Source organism: Grammomys surdaster, unplaced genomic scaffold (genome assembly GCF_004785775.1).
Source record: "Grammomys surdaster isolate TR1022 unplaced genomic scaffold, NIH_TR_1.0 330, whole genome shotgun sequence".
Classification (NCBI taxonomy): Eukaryota; Metazoa; Chordata; class Mammalia; order Rodentia; family Muridae; genus Grammomys; species Grammomys surdaster.
Genome location: NW_021604749.1, coordinates 2309039 through 2326272, shown reverse-complemented (window position 1 = coordinate 2326272; position 17234 = coordinate 2309039). Strand labels below are relative to the sequence as shown.

Genomic DNA, 17234 nt, shown 5'->3' with positions numbered 1-17234 from the left:
GTAACATGTTGTCTATCTGGAAAAATATATATATACTTTTAAAAATGTGTATGAGCTTGTGTGTGTGTGTGTGTCAAACTAGTAATCTTTGCATCACAGTACCTGCAGTGCTCATGGAGGCCAGTAGAGGGTATCAGATACTTTGGAACTAGAGTTAGAGAAAATTCTTAGTCGCTACATAGGTGCTTGAAACTGAAACCAAGTTCTCTGCAAGATTAGTAAGTGCTCTTAACACCTCAGCCATCTCTCCAGCCATCCACCCCCACTTTTTTTTTATTACTTTATATATGGCTGTGCAAGCTGAGTGCAGTTCCCACAGAGACCAAGACAATATTGGGCCCCCAAGAGCTAGAGTCATAAGCACTTGTACCTTTGTTTTTGTTTTGTTTTGTTTTTTTCCCTCCCCGAGACAGGGTTTCTCTGTGTAGTTCTGGCTGTCCTGGAACTCACTCTGTAGACCAGGCTGGCCTCGAACTCAGAAATCTGCCTGCCTCTGCCTCCCAAGTGCGCCACCACTGCCCAGGCGCACTTGTACCTTTGTACTGGGAACCCAACTCTAGTCCTCTACAACAACAGAAAGTCACTGTAGCCACTGAGCCATCTCTCTAGCCTCCTACCTGCAATAGTTTGAACTTTAGTATCCCCAAACAGCTTGGGACTCAGGCAAGGGTTCAGTTATCTCAAAGGATAAGCTTACAGAAGCCATCTCTGAAGATGTTTGGGAGCCAAAGGATGGTGGGCAGCATGAGGATTTGGCTTTAATTTTCCTTTTAGGGTCTTTATACTGTTTTTTGGGGTTTTTTTTTTTTTTTTGGCATTATTAGGTTAGAGAGCCAGTCTGTGCTCATAATCCAGAATAAAGTATGGTGTAATTGTCACTCTTCAGTTCTGTGAAGCATGCTAGAACTCGGTAAGTGAATGTTCACAGTCCAGGAGCCATAGCAATGAATTCACATCTCAGGAAGTGACAGGCTGTAGCAGACAACATCAAGACCTTCAAAGAATCACATTCAAATTTAGGATTACTAAGCTTTACAAACTCCTAGGTAAGATGCAATAACTATATTATTAAAGTCTGGAACCAAAATATTGAATCAAGAAGAAAATGACAGCTGAGTTTTTATTTCAGAAATATTTTAATATAATTGTAGTATAGTTATGAAGTCACATTCAATTCATTGAATATATTCCAAGTATTAATACAAATATTATACATCTTAACTCATTAGGCTGATATAATTAAAGCATTTTGCTCTTACAGGTGACACTAGTAATCACATCCATATTTGCATTGCTAGTGAACAGCATATAAGTACATTGTATCATAATAGCAGGGCTTCAGTGTTTTTTAAAAATCTGAGTTATCAAAAGTGAATTTTTTAAATGTTACAATTCACGAGTCTTAGAAAGAATTAAACAATTTAAGGCAAGATTTTGAACTTTATATACAACTTTAATTTGAAAAAAAAAAGTAAAAAAGATACACATGCTTTAATGACTCACATTAACACAGTAATAAAAAGCACTGGTGCCAATTCTCATTGGATTCCTCAGAGAAAACAGGTTCTTGGGATAAACCATCATCTTCAGATCCTAGAGCACTGGCAAGAACAAAGAATTCTGGCACAGGACTTGTATGTAGCAAAATTATTTTTACTTGATGAAGGTAGTTATAAATATGATATACATAAAAATTAGTGTCTTGGCCTGTTTAGAGTTTTGTTTTTCAGATTTATTTTAAGGTAACTGTTAAAAAACTTTTAGAAAGCCAGCTGATTATAACTGGCTGCAGTTGTAGTGCAAAGAGGCTACTTTCTCCTCCCTAAAACTGTTTTTTTGGTATGGGCTGAAGATTAGCATTTTACAAAGAAATAACTTATATTAAAATATATGTATTCTAATAACCAAAGAAGGCACAAATTGAGTTAAATTAAGAGATAATATTACCTTCTGAATTCTTGTTAACTGTACAGTATTAATGATAATATATACTTTTAGATATTAATCAGATTTCTTGTCACTGAAAAGTGACATTACATTTTCTAGTTCTGTTTCTGCTAAGATACACCGTAATGGATCACAAAAAGGTCCACAAGTTCAGTCAATAATCACCTTTTACAAACAGCATTTTTTTTTTTAAATAGCTAGGTGACTCATGGAATGGAATTAGGTCTCTCTCAAAAGAAAAAAAAATTCTAGTGCTACTTACATCTGCAAAACAATTTAAGGAAATGTTAATTGTGGGAAAAGCAAACAATGATGCTTTGATCTTCATTTTAATTATCAAGTAGACAACACACTTTAATATAAAAACATTCACATACCATACTCATATATAGGTTTCCCTACAAATGGACCATAGTGTTAGGCACCAAATATTTCAAGTTTTGATTTATTAAAAATGTATTCCAATGATAACACCCTTAACTCTTAATTTAACTCTGTAAGCATCATCATTTCTGTTAATCACTTTGTACACTTCATAAAAATTTTATTCGGGCAAACTGAATCAGATTGTCCTCTCTTGGTACTCTTCATTAAGTAGTTTCAGTTTTCTCTTAACTACCAAATTTGCTACATCTCTATTACCATTCTAAAAATATTTGAACTTCTAACCAAGAAATGTATTATATATACATGTTTACCAAAACTAAACAAAATTATATCTGAAATAGGAAATAAAAATGAACCTTATTTATTTATTTTTGGTTTTTTTGAGACAGGGTTTCTCTGTGTAGCCCTGGCTGTCCTGGAACTCACTCTGTAGACCAGGCTGGCCTCGAACTCAGAAATCCACCTGCCTCTGCCTCCCAAGTGCTGGGATTAAAGGCGTGTGCCACCACTGCCAGGCAAAAATGAACCTTATTTTTAATGGCTACTCCATAGTAACTTCAAACTTCCCTCTTGAAATTGTCAATTTCATTGTATTACAGAAAATAATTTTTTCATGTGAATGTACAATGTTTACATACAGGACAGTTTACACAACACCTTCCATAAATGTCTAAATTAAAATTCAGTCAGGACCCTAGCCCCTTATCTTGCCTGGGCATCTTACCAAACAACTTCCATTTGTTTAATGAGGGAGTAAAGTATAAATACATGGAAGTGAAACTCAAATTTCAATTCACATCCTTACAAGTTATAATGGAATGATAGAATTTAGAATACAACTATATCAATGAATCTCATTCAGTTACTGGGCAATAAACACTAAGTCAAATAGCTTAATAGTGAAAATAACAAACTCACAATCAGAAGTAGAGAAAATAGTATTTTTTGTAGGGAAACCATTAGTAAATGTACATGACATTTTGTCCTCAGTAAGGTGAAAATGAATGAAAACTACTTGCTCTTTAATCAGAAATGAAGTGCCAGTGAAGCATGGAGTTAAGTAAGGCACCATTATTTACAACTTCAGTGACTGGCACTTACTCTGAAAAGGCTTTACAATGAATAAAAATGGTATTTTCCTAGTTCTTAGCATTCTGACCTCTATTTGTGCTTTGCTTTTCAGCCTGTTGAGTAGCAGCTGCATCTTTCCTTTGGTGTCTGTGAACATACACAGTGGTAAAGGCTGTGAGGTGCATAACAAACAATTTGCTGTGTCTGTGTAGAAAGAGTACAAGGTGGCCGAAATGACATAGTATTATGTCAAAATCTTTTTCAGGACTTAGTATGTATTAAGCTTGGGATTGGTAGCATTCAACAAAATGACTTTGAAATAGCAATGGCTTCCCAAACTATATAAAAGTTAAGTTATGTGACTGACAGTTGGTCCAACATGTTAAGTTTATAATTTCTGCCCAAGTATGAAATTATACAAAGTTCCCAAGTATGTATATACACACATGTGCATACATTTATTACTCCTTGTTTCCAAAGCTCAGAAGTTGGCGGTTTATAGGTATGTTGCTGCAGTCAGCTGATACCACTTAACTGTCTCTTTGCTCAAGTTGAAATCTTTCAGTGGCAGGGTTACTCCACCCAAGAAGAAATTTTCCCGCAGAGATTCTGCACTGAGTACACTCAGTTGAAGTTCTCTCTGCCTCAGAGTTTCTTTGCTGTATCCACTATATACAAGCTAGAAGGGGGAAAAAAAGGATAAGGTTTGGTTTCTTGGAATCTTTTCAACAAAATATAAGACATCAGTCAAAGAGTGACCCAATGAATGGCCCTAACTACAGCAGCAGGGCTTTTCTCAGTGCATCAGAAACATGTTTTTAACTTCTGGAGTCTTGGATTGAACTATCAGTCCTGTCAGTGTTTAATGCAGAGACTGAATAAAGCACGGCCAATCATAGCCAAAAAACAAAACAGATCCCCAAACTTTCAGACATGGTTTCTGTCAGATGGAAGTGATGGGGAAGGGAAAGAGATTACCTGATGATTACCTTAAGGTGACCTAATCGTTGGAGAAAAAAAGAGGATGAAAGGAAAGCAAGTTGGATAACATAAGTTTAAATTATTTTGCAAAAAACATTAAAATTTCATTGTTTTCTTTTGTTCTTTAAATGCTATATAGCAGGAAGTGAACTTCTTAGTCACAAGGAGATACAAACCCAGTGAAAGTACAGTTTGCAGCAGATCTGCAGTGCTCGAAGCTACTGCTACTTCAAATCTTCATCACAACACTCAATTTTTTCCCTTTTCCACAGAGCTTCACAGTAAGTTCTGAGAAACATTTCTTTAATATAGTCTGTCTTATTATCTGACTAAAATAACCACACAGACACTTGCTTACAGTTCACTGTCTTGACAGTGTAACATTAACTAGTGAATTATCTAGTGGAAAATCCACTAAAAACCCCACTGCTATTTTACAAGAGTAACACCAAGTGTTCTTTGGTAAACACTACATGTACATTTAAAGAGTGAATGCTCTTCTATAGGTAGGTGTTTGTGAGTGAGAGAGAGGAGGAGGATAGAGAGGGGTGGGGGAGAGAGACACAGACAGGGGTCTTCTATATAGAGAGTCCAGGCTGACCTTCATTTCACATTATAATCTTCCCGCTTCAACCCTCTAAAGAGCTACGAGTACAGGAATTTACCACCCCATCTGGCTTTTTTCTCTTCAAATTTTATTAAATTTTTAAAAAAAATTCATGTATACGTCATTCAAACATCTGTAAGTGCCTGAGGAAGCCAGAAGATGGATGCCAGAAGATGGTGTCAGATCCCCTAGAACTGGAGTCAAAGACAGTATTAAGTCCCTTGATGTAGATGCTGGGGACTGAACTCTGGTCCTCTGAAAGAATAAGTGCTTGTAAGTGCTGAACCATTTCTTTAGTCTCATGCTTGGCTATAAGCTTGACAAAAGTCCAAGTTGTCTTAAGATCTCTGACCAGACACTCTTTTGTGTGGATAAAATGCTAAGGTACATAAATAATATGTCTACCTAAAAAATAGTTAAGTGAGCAAGATGGGGGAATTCTAGCAGGTTTTAACTTGTTTAATTACTGATCTGCTGGTTGGCCACGAGTATCTCAGTAAAGGTTATACTCAGTTCACACATTTTTTTTTTTTAGAAGAGCTAAGAGAAACACATTTAAGGAAGGGCCAGAGACAGCTCAGCAGTTAAAAGCACAGGCTGCTCTTCAGGTGGACCTGGGTTCAATTCTAATCCGCCTCTAACTCTAATTCCAGAGAAACCAGCACCCTCTTCTGGCCTCTGTGGGTTCCACGCACACATCCACTGCACTTACATACAAGGAAGCAAAACACTAAATACACATCAAAATAAGTAAACCTTACAGAAATAAAAGAATCTCAAAACAACTACTCTTAGAAGTTCTTAGAAATGAAGCTTAGCTTACCATTTCATTGAATGTTGGGTTCCTAGTTTTACGTGAAATTTTGGTTTTACGTTTTGATGTTTTGTGGGTATCTGGAAGCAGGTATGTTTTGACATATGGATTTGGGTCAGCCCCATCTTCAGTCACCTATAAAGACAAGCAGTCTCTTAACAGTAGTGCTTCCTACCGAGGTACAAATTTACTCTATAGTCATCACTTGTCATCACTCACAAGATCTTTGATGTGCATCACCATGATGAAGAGGGTGCCATTTCGGTAAGAAACAGATAACTTCACTGCTCCTCCTATTTGGCCTACAGTAGGGCTGAAGGGACCTGCACCTGAAAGCAGAAATACTTTCCTCTTTATCTCAATGTGCCTGAAATGGCTCACACTTCAGCAAAAGAACTGTTGCATAAGGGCAGGGAGAGAGGAAGCAGATAGGAAAAGTAAATCTCATATGCCACTAATTTGTACTTTTTTTGGTAATTGCATGTGATTATTAGGAATGCTAATAGACTGGCTTAGAAAGACTTCCCTGGAAAAAGAGGGAAGGAGACAGACAGACAGAGGCAGAGAGTTTGTTGCTCTTACAGAAAACCAGCACTATTCCTAGCACTCCCATAATGGCTTACAATCACCCATAATTCTAGTTCCCGGAGATGCAATCCCTTCTTCTGACCTCTGCAGGCATGTATATGATATACATATATACATTTAGGCAAAATACTCATGCACATAAAATCTTTAAAAAAAAAAAAGAAAGAAAATCCAAGGTAGACACTGAAGACTGTCACCCAAAGCAGATTTCCGGCCTCCACACACATTGCACTTACACACATCGATCTCCATCCCATCATAAAACTCATGAATCGTCAATCAGGAGGGAAAAGCTCACCTGCAGACTTGGCTATTCCTTCAGCTTTCTCATCACGAAGTAAGGGGTGGAAAAAAGTACAAACAAGATCACACTAAGATTGAAGAGAAAAAAAGGCCCATTAGTTAACTATTACATAACACAAAGTAGACGATGTTATATTTACTTTAGATTGGAAGGTCACCTCTGCTACATCTGTTGATGCATTCATCAAACTCTGCAAATAACTGTTTAACTCAATTTTCCTCTTGGCTGCTACATCTTTTATGTGTGTTCTTCCAAGAACCATCCTATTAGGAAAGCTACAAAAGAAAAACAAAAACAAACAGGATTTAAATGATTTCATCAGAAAGCATTTGTAGACTCACGAACAGCTCTTACTTAGAAATATACTTTGTTATGGTTTTGCCTGTATCATTCAAAGGACTGGGGATAAGCTACTTTTAAATACTCATTTTCCTTATATAAGTCTCGCATCATGATGCATGTGTTAGCTGGGCATGGTGGCACATGTCTGTAATCCCAGGACCACTTGGGAGGTAGAGACAGGTAGATTAGGAGATAGAGGATAGTCTCAGCTATATAGTAAGTTTCAGGCAAACCTTGGCTATATGAGACCCTATCTCAACAACCCCTGGGGAAGAGAGTTGGGGAAGGAGAAAGATGTGTTACTAGTTTCCTGTTTTTGTTATTAATTTCCTGTTATTTGGTCTCAGCTTTAATCATTCACAAATATTTTACCCAATCTTATTTCTAAAACAATCTAGCTACTCAATAATCATAAAAGAAGATAAACAAACAATGACACAGGCCCTAAATCAGGTGCCAAAACCATCTCAACTCTGAAAAATGAGTGTAGACAGTAACATATGTATGTATGTATGCATGCATGCATGTATTGTTTTTCAAGACAGGGCTTCTCCTGGAACTCTCTCCCTAGACCAAAGCTGGCCTCAAACTTACAGAGATCAGTCTGCTTCTCTGCCTCCCGAGTCCTGGGGTTAAAGGTATGTGGAACCACTACCACGTAAGCCAAACTTTATATATCTTTTGAGACAAGTTCTCACTGTATATCCCTGGCTGTCCTTGAACTCATAGAGATCCACACACAGCAATAACATACTTTGATACCCATTTTGATCCTTGTTTTTGAAATCTTGTATAAGAAGAATGTGGCAAAGGAAAACTACTGGTCATTAAGGTACAGTATATCTAAGGTTTTACAAAAGGAGTCAGATAAAAAGCTAAGCACTAGGGTCAAGAAAGATGGCTCAGCAGTGAAGAACATGTACTGCTCTTGAAGAGAACCTGAGTTCAGTGTCCAGCTCCCACACTGGTCAGCTCACAATGGCTACTATAACTACAGCTCCAGGGGATCCAATGCCTCTGCAGGCACGAACATGGCAAACACACACAGACCAGACACATACACAATTTAAAACAACAACAACAAAAAACAAAAACAAAAAAAACTTTAGTGTCCTCTTGCCCCTGCTTTCTGTGTACATGCGTTACCAGGCCTAACTTTAGGTTTTAGTCACATGCTCACTCAACATAAAATTCTAGCTCTTTATCTACCTTCAGTTCTATATAAGATACATATTATTTTAATTGGAACTAAATGCTAACCAGTTTTTCACCTACATGTAAAAATAAATTATTCCTACATATGAAAATAAGTATGAATTTTTGCAAGGATAGGAACATACCCAGGTAATTTCCAAAGTGGAAAAATAATACTGAGCTTATTGTGAAGTTCCTGAAACTCATCAAATGTCCGGAATACAAATGATGGTTCAAGATGCCCTTCTCTCAGAATTCGAACCACGTAAATCTGAAAAGAAATCACATGATAGGCACATTACATTATAATGAAATTTTTTTTCCTGATATAAAAATTTATAGTGCATGTGACTTTTTTGGGGGGGTGGGGGGGAGAGTTCAAGACAGGGTTTCTCTGTATAGCCCTGGCTGTCCTCGAACTCAGAAATCTGCCTGCCTCTGCCTCCCAAGTGCTGGGATTAAAGGTGTGTGCCACCACTGCTCCGTTGTACATGTGCTTTTAACCTTGGTAATATATGTCACTATTAAGACATAGTGAATATAGTTCATTGTATTTACAGTACACACTACTGCATTCTGAGACTGAACTTAGCTACTGGAAGATTCAAATAACATTTGAAAGTCAACACTTGTTTTCATGTTTAAATATAATGTACCTCTCAAAATTATATACTTAGTGCATTTCCAACAAAAAAAAATATTTAGGATTTAAGAAATAAGAAAGTAAATAGAGCCGAGCAGTGGTGGCGCACACCTTTAGTCCCAGCACTTGGGAGGCAGAGGCAGGCAGATTTCTGAGTTTGAGGCCAGCCTGGTCTACAGAGTGAGTTCCAGGACAGCCAGGGCTACACAGAGAAACCCTGTCTCAAAACAAACAAACAAACAAACAAACACAAACAAACCAAAAAAAAAAAAAAAAGAAAGAAAGAAAGTAAATAGAAAAAAAGGTAAAAAAAATTATGGGGTAGGAGTTAAGGGAACATTTTACTGGATATTTCAACTACTATAAGTTACAATACTTTGAATACTGCTGTAAGATGAGTCAGGCACATCCATAGAAAATGAGAGGCATACGCGTGCAAAAACTCAGTATACTTACCAAGGCCATTATAAAATCAATGGCAATATAACCACAATAGAATGGTTAAAAGTGAAATGACTTTCTAAAAACTACTCATCACACATCAATACAAAACAAAACAAATCCTATCTATAGAAACATTATCTAACAAAATATTAGCACGAAGGAGAGAGGTGCAGCTCAGTGGTATAGCTTACGGCTACCATTCCTGAAAAACTAGGATTGACTGAATGAAATAAAAAGGGGAAAAAACCTGCACAAGGGTAAATAATAATAGCCTCAAAGAGTGTGGGAAAAAGCAATACAAATCCTGTATTTGTTTCAAAATAAGGTTTGGCAAGGCAAGCTGGTACCAGCCTTTAATCCCAGCATTTGGGAGTCAGACATGTGACTCTCTCTGAGTTTAAGGCTAGCCTGGTCTATGCAGAGTTCCATGATACATAGTAAGACTCAGTCACAGAAAAACAAAAAACAAGCTTTATGTGTATATTTAATGAATGCTATGTAACCATAATATGTAATCAAAGCCTTGGCTTTGATAAAAAAAAAAAAATGGTAAGACACTGTATTAGAAGTTAGAATGAGAGCTTCAGACATTTTTGTTCGATTGGTTGGTTTGACAAGCTCTCTCTAAGCAGCCTTGGCTGTCCTGGAACTAGGGATGTAGACCAGGCTAGCCTCAAGCACAGACAAGTGCTTGCCTTTTGTCTCCTAAGTACTGGGATTAAGGTGTGCATAACAAAGCCCAGTTGGGAGCTTAAGACTTTTTGAATTGTACTGTTAAATTTATTATAGCAAGCTAGATTTACCGTTGAAACAAGAAAAGATGGAAGGAACAAGAAAATGATACTTTGACACCAAAAGAATGTATTTTGGCCCTTGTGATTTTTAAGTAAACTTAACAATACAAAAAAATTCAAAATCATAATGTTTAAGTACATTTACTTATTTTTGGACCATTCATGGACACAATAAGCACAAAGAAAACCAATGTTTAGAACTTCAAGCAGTCAGTGAAAAATAAAGGACAACAGAAACCTTATACATGATCATCTACATACTGAACAAACTTACGTAATGTTTATCTGGGTTGTATTTCTTATGATATGTGAAAACAGAGACTTCTTTGATCCGGCCGTCTTGTCTAAAGGAGTATGTTTTTGGTGAGAATGAAAGGATGGGCTCATCATTAGAGGGAAGGCCAGAAAAACGTAGCTGAGCAAGGTTATGAATGAAGAAATTAAACTTTGTGGCAATGCTTCCCAAACTTGACTCAATCAGCCTACAAAATAATCAGAAACTTGTTAATAGTAAGTTTTCATGGAACATATGCTAAACTTAAGATAATAAAAGATGAAAACCACTTCCTTTTAAAATGCTAAGAACAGGCTCTGGGGATGACACAGCAGGTTAGGGTATTTGCCACCAAGCCTGATGATCTAAGTCTAATCTCCAAGACTCACAACGTAGAAAGAGAGAACCAACTCTTTATCATTATTGTCTTCTGCCTGCTTGTAAAGCAGGCAGCATACACCGCACACAAAGGAAATAATAAAAATGTTCTTAAAAAGTAAAGTATTAAGTAGATTTTTTTCTCTGCCAAGGACTCTCTTTTTCTTTGGGCCAAAGAAAATCTGTTAAAATGCATCTCACTCCAACATAAAGAAATAATATTTGGATTTCTTGAGCCATATAGAGTCCAAGACCAAAGAGCTATAGAACTAGAAGATGATTAATATATTACTAAAAAGATGGTTACTAATTTACATAAAAAAAATCTATCAAGCAGCATGGGAGAATTTGCTGGCAAGATTCCCTCAGATAATCATGATCATACTTAATTAGGAAAGGAAGTTTTGAAATGGTGGTGTTTGCAGAAACACTTTGTAAGGAAGGCAGGAGTTTATATTTAGGTCACCAAAGGAACAACAAAACTCAGAAGTAAGGTCTAAGATGAAGTTTGGTAGTCCTTTACTTGCTTGACTTAGGGGAACCAATGACTAGAACAAAACCCCAAAAGACTGAGAGTTTAGCTCAGTAGTAAAATGCTTGTAAGTACACAGCCCTGGGTTTGGTTCCCAGCCCCAATGAAGGGGAACAACAACCACAATAAAAACTATAAACAGCCAAATTGGTTGATTAAGTTGGGAAGCACTGAAAAGTCAGCTTCCTTCATTTCAGCCAAACTTGACTTTAGGAAAGATCGGGCCAGTGCTTCATGCCTCATTTCTACTGAGAGAGAGGGAGAAAAAAGTGAGCTTCCTGCCTAGAAGACATAACAACAGAATTCAGTGAACATGGTCACTGGGCCTTTAGAACATGTTTGCCAAGATCTGTTTTTATTGAAAGCAACAGTGACATTCAAATGCTAGCCATTCCCTGACATGCACTTCAAATACTGTCATGAAGCAATAATGTACAGCCTTGGTTTATAAGAGTCTCCTGCTGGGTTGTGGTATTCATAGAAACTATTATGGTAGACTCTTAAAAAATAAATCGTTTCAGAAAGAAACCTTTAAAAAAGCACTTTATCATTACTGTAGAAAGCGTGTTTTCTAAATACGTGTTTATATAAATATGTTTTTATAAACATATTTATATAAAGACTCATCTAGTGGAAATCATGTACTAAAAACACAGAGATTATACTTTATATATAGAGTGAGAGGAATAAACATTATTTTAAGCATTGCTACAACTTTCATTAACTTGCTTTTCTTTTAGTGCTGGTGAATGAACAACCAGGTCCTTACAGAGGAGAGGATAAGCACTCTACCTTTGAGCTACATCCCTAGTCTTTTGTCACAAAGGACTTTTTGACACAATTAAGTATGCCATACCTAGTGAAGAAAATAGTAGCTTCAGCATCTGTAGTTTGGGGCTGAAGTGCATCTCTAACATATTTCAAATCCTGAATACTTGTAAGTTCTGGCAATCCTGAAGGAATCATCTGGAGGAAAAAAAATGTTAACATTTCTGTTGGTCAAGTACTTAGAATTAAGAAAACAAAAACTATCATATACTTGAAGAGTCTGTTAATGTCTTGGCTATTTAAGTGACCCTTAAAATAAGAAACAAAGTTAAGAAGTCACATGACTTGCTGGAAGTAAAGTCCATTTATGGAATATAATAGGTAAAATCCTGAGCTCCCCCCCAGGATTATGTTTGCTATAACAATTCTAGTCACAATTATGGCACCTTTTTGTTGTTGTTGATTTTGTTCTTTTTACTGAGGTGGTATATATTCTAGGAAGTACAGAAATCCTGAGTATACAGATTAATGAATGTTTGCCACCTGAACATTCTAGATCTAGAGACAGAAATGTACTCACCAGCAGAGAGTGCCCCTTATAGGCCTCAGTCACTACTACTCTCCACTCTGGGGGTCACCACTTTCCTGACTTTGTATTTTTTTAATTAGTGAAATCAGACATTGGGGATTTATAGCTGTAATCTAAAAATATTGCATTAACATTTTGACATTTGTGACTATAGCCAATTTAATTCTAAAAGCATAAAACATCCTCTTTAAACTATCAAAATACTGAGGCTCTAATATAAAATTCAATGTCTATAAAGACTGTTACCAGTGAGAGAAGGTTAAGAAAGAGGTTCGTTTGCTTTCTTATCAAGTTGTAGGCTTGACAGCAGAGGTCCACAAACAGCTGGAAACGAATGGTGGGCTTTTCACCTCCATTAATGACATATGCCATATCAGAGGTAAGCACGAAAGGAGCTCTGTCCCTGTTGAAAGTACACAGAGAGTATCTTTACAGACACACACAAAATAAATGGTTCCATTGCTGTTAAAAGTTACTAAACGAAGCCATGTGAGGTATAACAATTTTCAAGCAGGAAACAGCAAACGGTTTTGCATTTCCATAATCCTTGAAAATTCACATTTTGAGGAAAACGATTTACATAGCAACTTCATCATTGGAACAGGACCTAAATATGAAATTTTCACAAAAGTGGTTACTTATAAATCCATATCCTCAAAGACAGATTCAACAATGGTTACAAAACAAAACAAAAAAACAAAACAAACAAAAACCCAAAAAAACAAAACAAACAAAAAAAAAACAGTGGTTACAAAAATATGCAGAGAATTTATACTCATTACGATTATACAAACAGAACCATTTGTAGCAGACACCATGAACTAGATTAAACAGAATACATGTCCATTTACTTCAACAAAGTTTAGATGCAAACTGGTTTTGTCTATTGTGTGGTAAGATCATCTCTTAAGGCCTTTTCATCTCTTAAGGCCTTTTCATTCCCAGTTATGTTCAAAAAGAGACACAATGCAAAGCACAGCAAGAACAAGGCCTGGGACATGTACCTTCAGTGATAGTAATAAGAACATTAGTACCTTTTGAAGCTACCAAACATCTGTGCATGGCCTAAAAACTTTCCAAAGTCAATGTGGAACATGTGTCCTGTGCTTCGAAGCATTATATTGTCATTATGCCGATCACAAATGCCTAAAACATAGGTGGCTACACAGCACCCAGCACAAGAGTAGATAAAGTTCTCAGAAGCCTGTAACAAAGACATAAGATTATGTTAGAAAAAAAAAATGCCTTAAAGGAGGCAAGGTGAGGCAAGGTTTGCCAGTGTGCAGTAGTAATCTATCACTTTTTTTTTTTCCATAGGGTTTTACTATGTAGCCCTTGCTGTCCTCAAACTCACATAGACCTACCTGCCTCTGCCTTCTGAGTGTTGAGATTAAAGGAACGTACCACTACATTAGGTCCAATCCATCACTCTTTAAAAACAATATCTGGAAAGCTGGGTATGGTAGCTCTTATTTATAATCTCAGCACTCAAGAAATAGAAGCAGGAGGATTGCTATGAGTTTCAGGACAGTTAGAATAAGATCCTATCTCAAAAAATGCAAGGACAAAAAATTTTAAAGGTATGAAACTACTAAAAACGTCTCTTAAGAGCATCAGCATACAAACTGAGCTATGGGAATAATAGCCAATCTTTTCATATTTCAGAAACTAAGTGCCCTTCCAAAACGTAGTTACTGCTGCATCTCTTTAGCTTCTGTCTTTGAACAGATATGGGTCCTGCCAGTGTCTACTTAAATAGTATAAACTGGACAGTAGTGGTGCATACCTTTAATCCCAGGCATATCTCTCAGTTTGAGGCCAGCCTGGTCTACAGAGCGATTTCCTGGACACCCAGGGACAGAGAAATCTGTCCCTTGAAAAACAACAACAAAAAACTCGAATGGCTCATGACCAGCTTTTAAGTATCATGTTTGTAGATGAGGACATTGTTGTTATTGAGGGGACAAAATTAATCTTGTGCATGCCTAGACTGCACAAAACTCTGGGTTCAATATCCAGGATAGAAAACCTAATTTTTAACCTACATCAATATAATTTTCCTCTCTACTAGTATAGAGAACATATGTAAAGAAAGTTAGCTCAGAGCTGCAGATATGGCTCAGCAGTTGCAAGTGCTTGTTCTTCCTGAAGATCTGAATTTGATTCCAAGCACTAAGAACAGGTAGCTCCCAATTGCCTGTAACTCTAATTAGAGATCTGACACTCTTTTCTGGGTTCATGCCAGCACACACAGAGCATACACTTAGTTAGCCTTACTATTCCAGGGATTACTAACATAACACAGAAGGATATACAGCATATAAGATACACATCATATTTTAAAGCATACATATTGATTCTTAAAATACTGTGATTGTTTTCTTCTTTTTCAGATAGGGTTTGTATCCTCTTGTCTGAACCTCTGAAGACTGGGACTACAAGTTTGCACCATAATGCTAATACTAGCAAAATACTGGATTTCTATTGGTCTTTGTGGTTAATTTTATTTTATAATCCTCTAGAAACCATTGTTAATAATGATAACAGCAAAATGTTTATATAACATTTAACACCAATCTATTTACAACTACTTACTAAAAAAACACCATAAACCAGTAACGTAGGTATTAAGATTTGTGCCATTTTACAGGCAAGTGAAACTAAGCTATAACAGGACTTCAGTGTTTGTCAAGATCATGTAATTGCAGGTGGGAACGACAGAATCCAACACAGGCAACAGGACTCCACTTTGCTGCATTCCTTCTTAGTCAAATGGAAAGAAGGTGCTTAGTGCATGCTGTTCAACAATCTCTTTGAGCCATCATTTTATCAGAAATATTAAAATGAAGAAATATCATCTTCTACCATATTGCTTTCCAAGACTACAAAGAATTAATATGTTGGCCGTTAATCCCAGCTCTAGGGAGACAGAGGAAGGCAGAACTTCATGAGTTGTGAGTTTAAGGGCTTACACAGTTAGTTCCAGGACAGCCAGGGCCTACGTAGAGACACCCTATCAAAAAGAATTTTAAAAAGGGAGTGGTCTAACTAAACTACTCTAAAAGATGCACAATGTACAAATTTTGCTTGCTTTATTTCCACAGGTCAACAGATAGCACTTTAATGACTATAAAAATGACACATAAATGGTACCTAAATTAGGCGGCTAAATGACATAAATCTTTTCAAATAGAGGGCACAAGGGACAATAAGATAGGGCAGACAAACACAAAATCAATTTTATTTTTTGAAAATGCCATACTGAAAGATAATTCTTCATAAGCTAATAAAAACACTTACTGAAGCAAAACAAAACTGGAGTCTTTTTAGGATGCCATTCAAAGTGATTATGAGTCTTCCTTAAGCCATATTAACATTATAACAGCTCTTAAGCATTAATAGCCTTTATAAAATATATTCTGATAGTTCTTTAGAATAAAGAAACATACTGATCACCTTTTCATATTCTTCTTCAGAAGGATTGTATTTCCTCAGCCACTCAGCAAGTGGTTTATCTTTAAAGGATCCTGTTACACCATACTCTACTTGGATTTTCCTGAGGGTATCTGAAGCAGGAACTAGCTCCACCATGCCTTTAACAAAATATCAAGCTATGTGAAAATTTGTCCCCACAGTAAGTTTTAAAAATATTCATACCTTTCAATCTTGAAATAAGATACCAAATCGGACAGGTCATACTGAAAAATATGAGCAGCCAAAATTATCTTACTTTTTAAAAGCATCCAAGGTCTAGAGAAATGGCTGAGCAGTTAAGAGTACTACTGACTTCTCTTCCTGAGGAACCAGGTTTGAATGTCAGCACTTACACGTCACAATTATCTGTAACCCCAGTGGCAGGAGATCTGATGTCCCCTTGTGGCATCCAAAAGCACCAAGGACTAAGCACTCACATGGTGCACAAACATACATGCTAGTAAAACACCCTTGGAGAGGTGGCTTGGAGAGGTGGTTCAGCAGTTAAGAGCACTGATTACTTTTCCAGAGGTCTTGAGTTCAATTCCCAGCAACTACGTGGTGGTTCACATCTGGAATGGGATCTGTTGCTCTCTTCTGGTGTGTCTTAAGACACTCAAATACATAAAAAAATTCTTTTAAAAAAACAAACAAACCCATATACATAAAAATAAAGGAAGAAAAAAAAATGTCGGGTGGTGGTGGAGTTGCACACCTTTAACCCTCATCCAGAGAAATAAATGAAAAATAAAATATAAAAGAGTATCTAAAATGTAATGATTGAATTATGAATGTTGTGTGTATATGCTGTTCATGTGGTAGGTATCTAACGAATGTTCACTGATTAAGAACAATGGTGTCTCTTGATGAACATGTAATATCTATCACATAATGTATTCAATTGAGGACTGAATGAGACGGCTCAGTGATTAAAAGTGCCCGCCATGCTACCATGCTAGCTTTTGAGTTCAATCCCTAGAATCCACAGAAGAAAGAAAAAGAACTTTTTTTTTTCTCCTTTTTGGTTTTTCGAGACAAGGTTTCTCTGTATATCCCTGGCTGTTCTGGAACTAATTCTGTAGACTAGGTTGGTTTTCAACTCA

General features: G+C 36.6%; 1 protein-coding gene across 3 annotated transcripts in view; it reads right to left on the bottom strand.

Moving 5' to 3' along the window:
- Positions 1 to 1106: 1106 nt before the first annotated feature.
- The window catches only part of Pik3c2a (phosphatidylinositol-4-phosphate 3-kinase catalytic subunit type 2 alpha), a 98173-nt gene continuing 82045 nt past the window's right edge, over positions 1107 to 17234 (bottom strand). For 2 of the 3 annotated variants that reach the window (XM_028778212.1, XM_028778213.1), the window contains 11 exons: positions 16114 to 16250; positions 13692 to 13861; positions 12904 to 13060; positions 12157 to 12266; positions 10391 to 10598; positions 8382 to 8506; positions 6857 to 6974; positions 6694 to 6766; positions 6027 to 6136; positions 5817 to 5942; positions 2784 to 4084 (listed from right to left, as the gene is read on the bottom strand). In XM_028778212.1, coding sequence (XP_028634045.1) covers positions 3902 to 4084; positions 5817 to 5942; positions 6027 to 6136; positions 6694 to 6766; positions 6857 to 6974; positions 8382 to 8506; positions 10391 to 10598; positions 12157 to 12266; positions 12904 to 13060; positions 13692 to 13861; positions 16114 to 16250 — 1517 coding nt within the window. In that variant the 3' untranslated portion in view covers positions 2784 to 3901. Of the gene's footprint in view, positions 4085 to 5816; positions 5943 to 6026; positions 6137 to 6693; positions 6767 to 6856; positions 6975 to 8381; positions 8507 to 10390; positions 10599 to 12156; positions 12267 to 12903; positions 13061 to 13691; positions 13862 to 16113; positions 16251 to 17234 lie in introns of all 3 variants that reach the window. The other variant, XM_028778211.1, reaches the window with a different exon arrangement.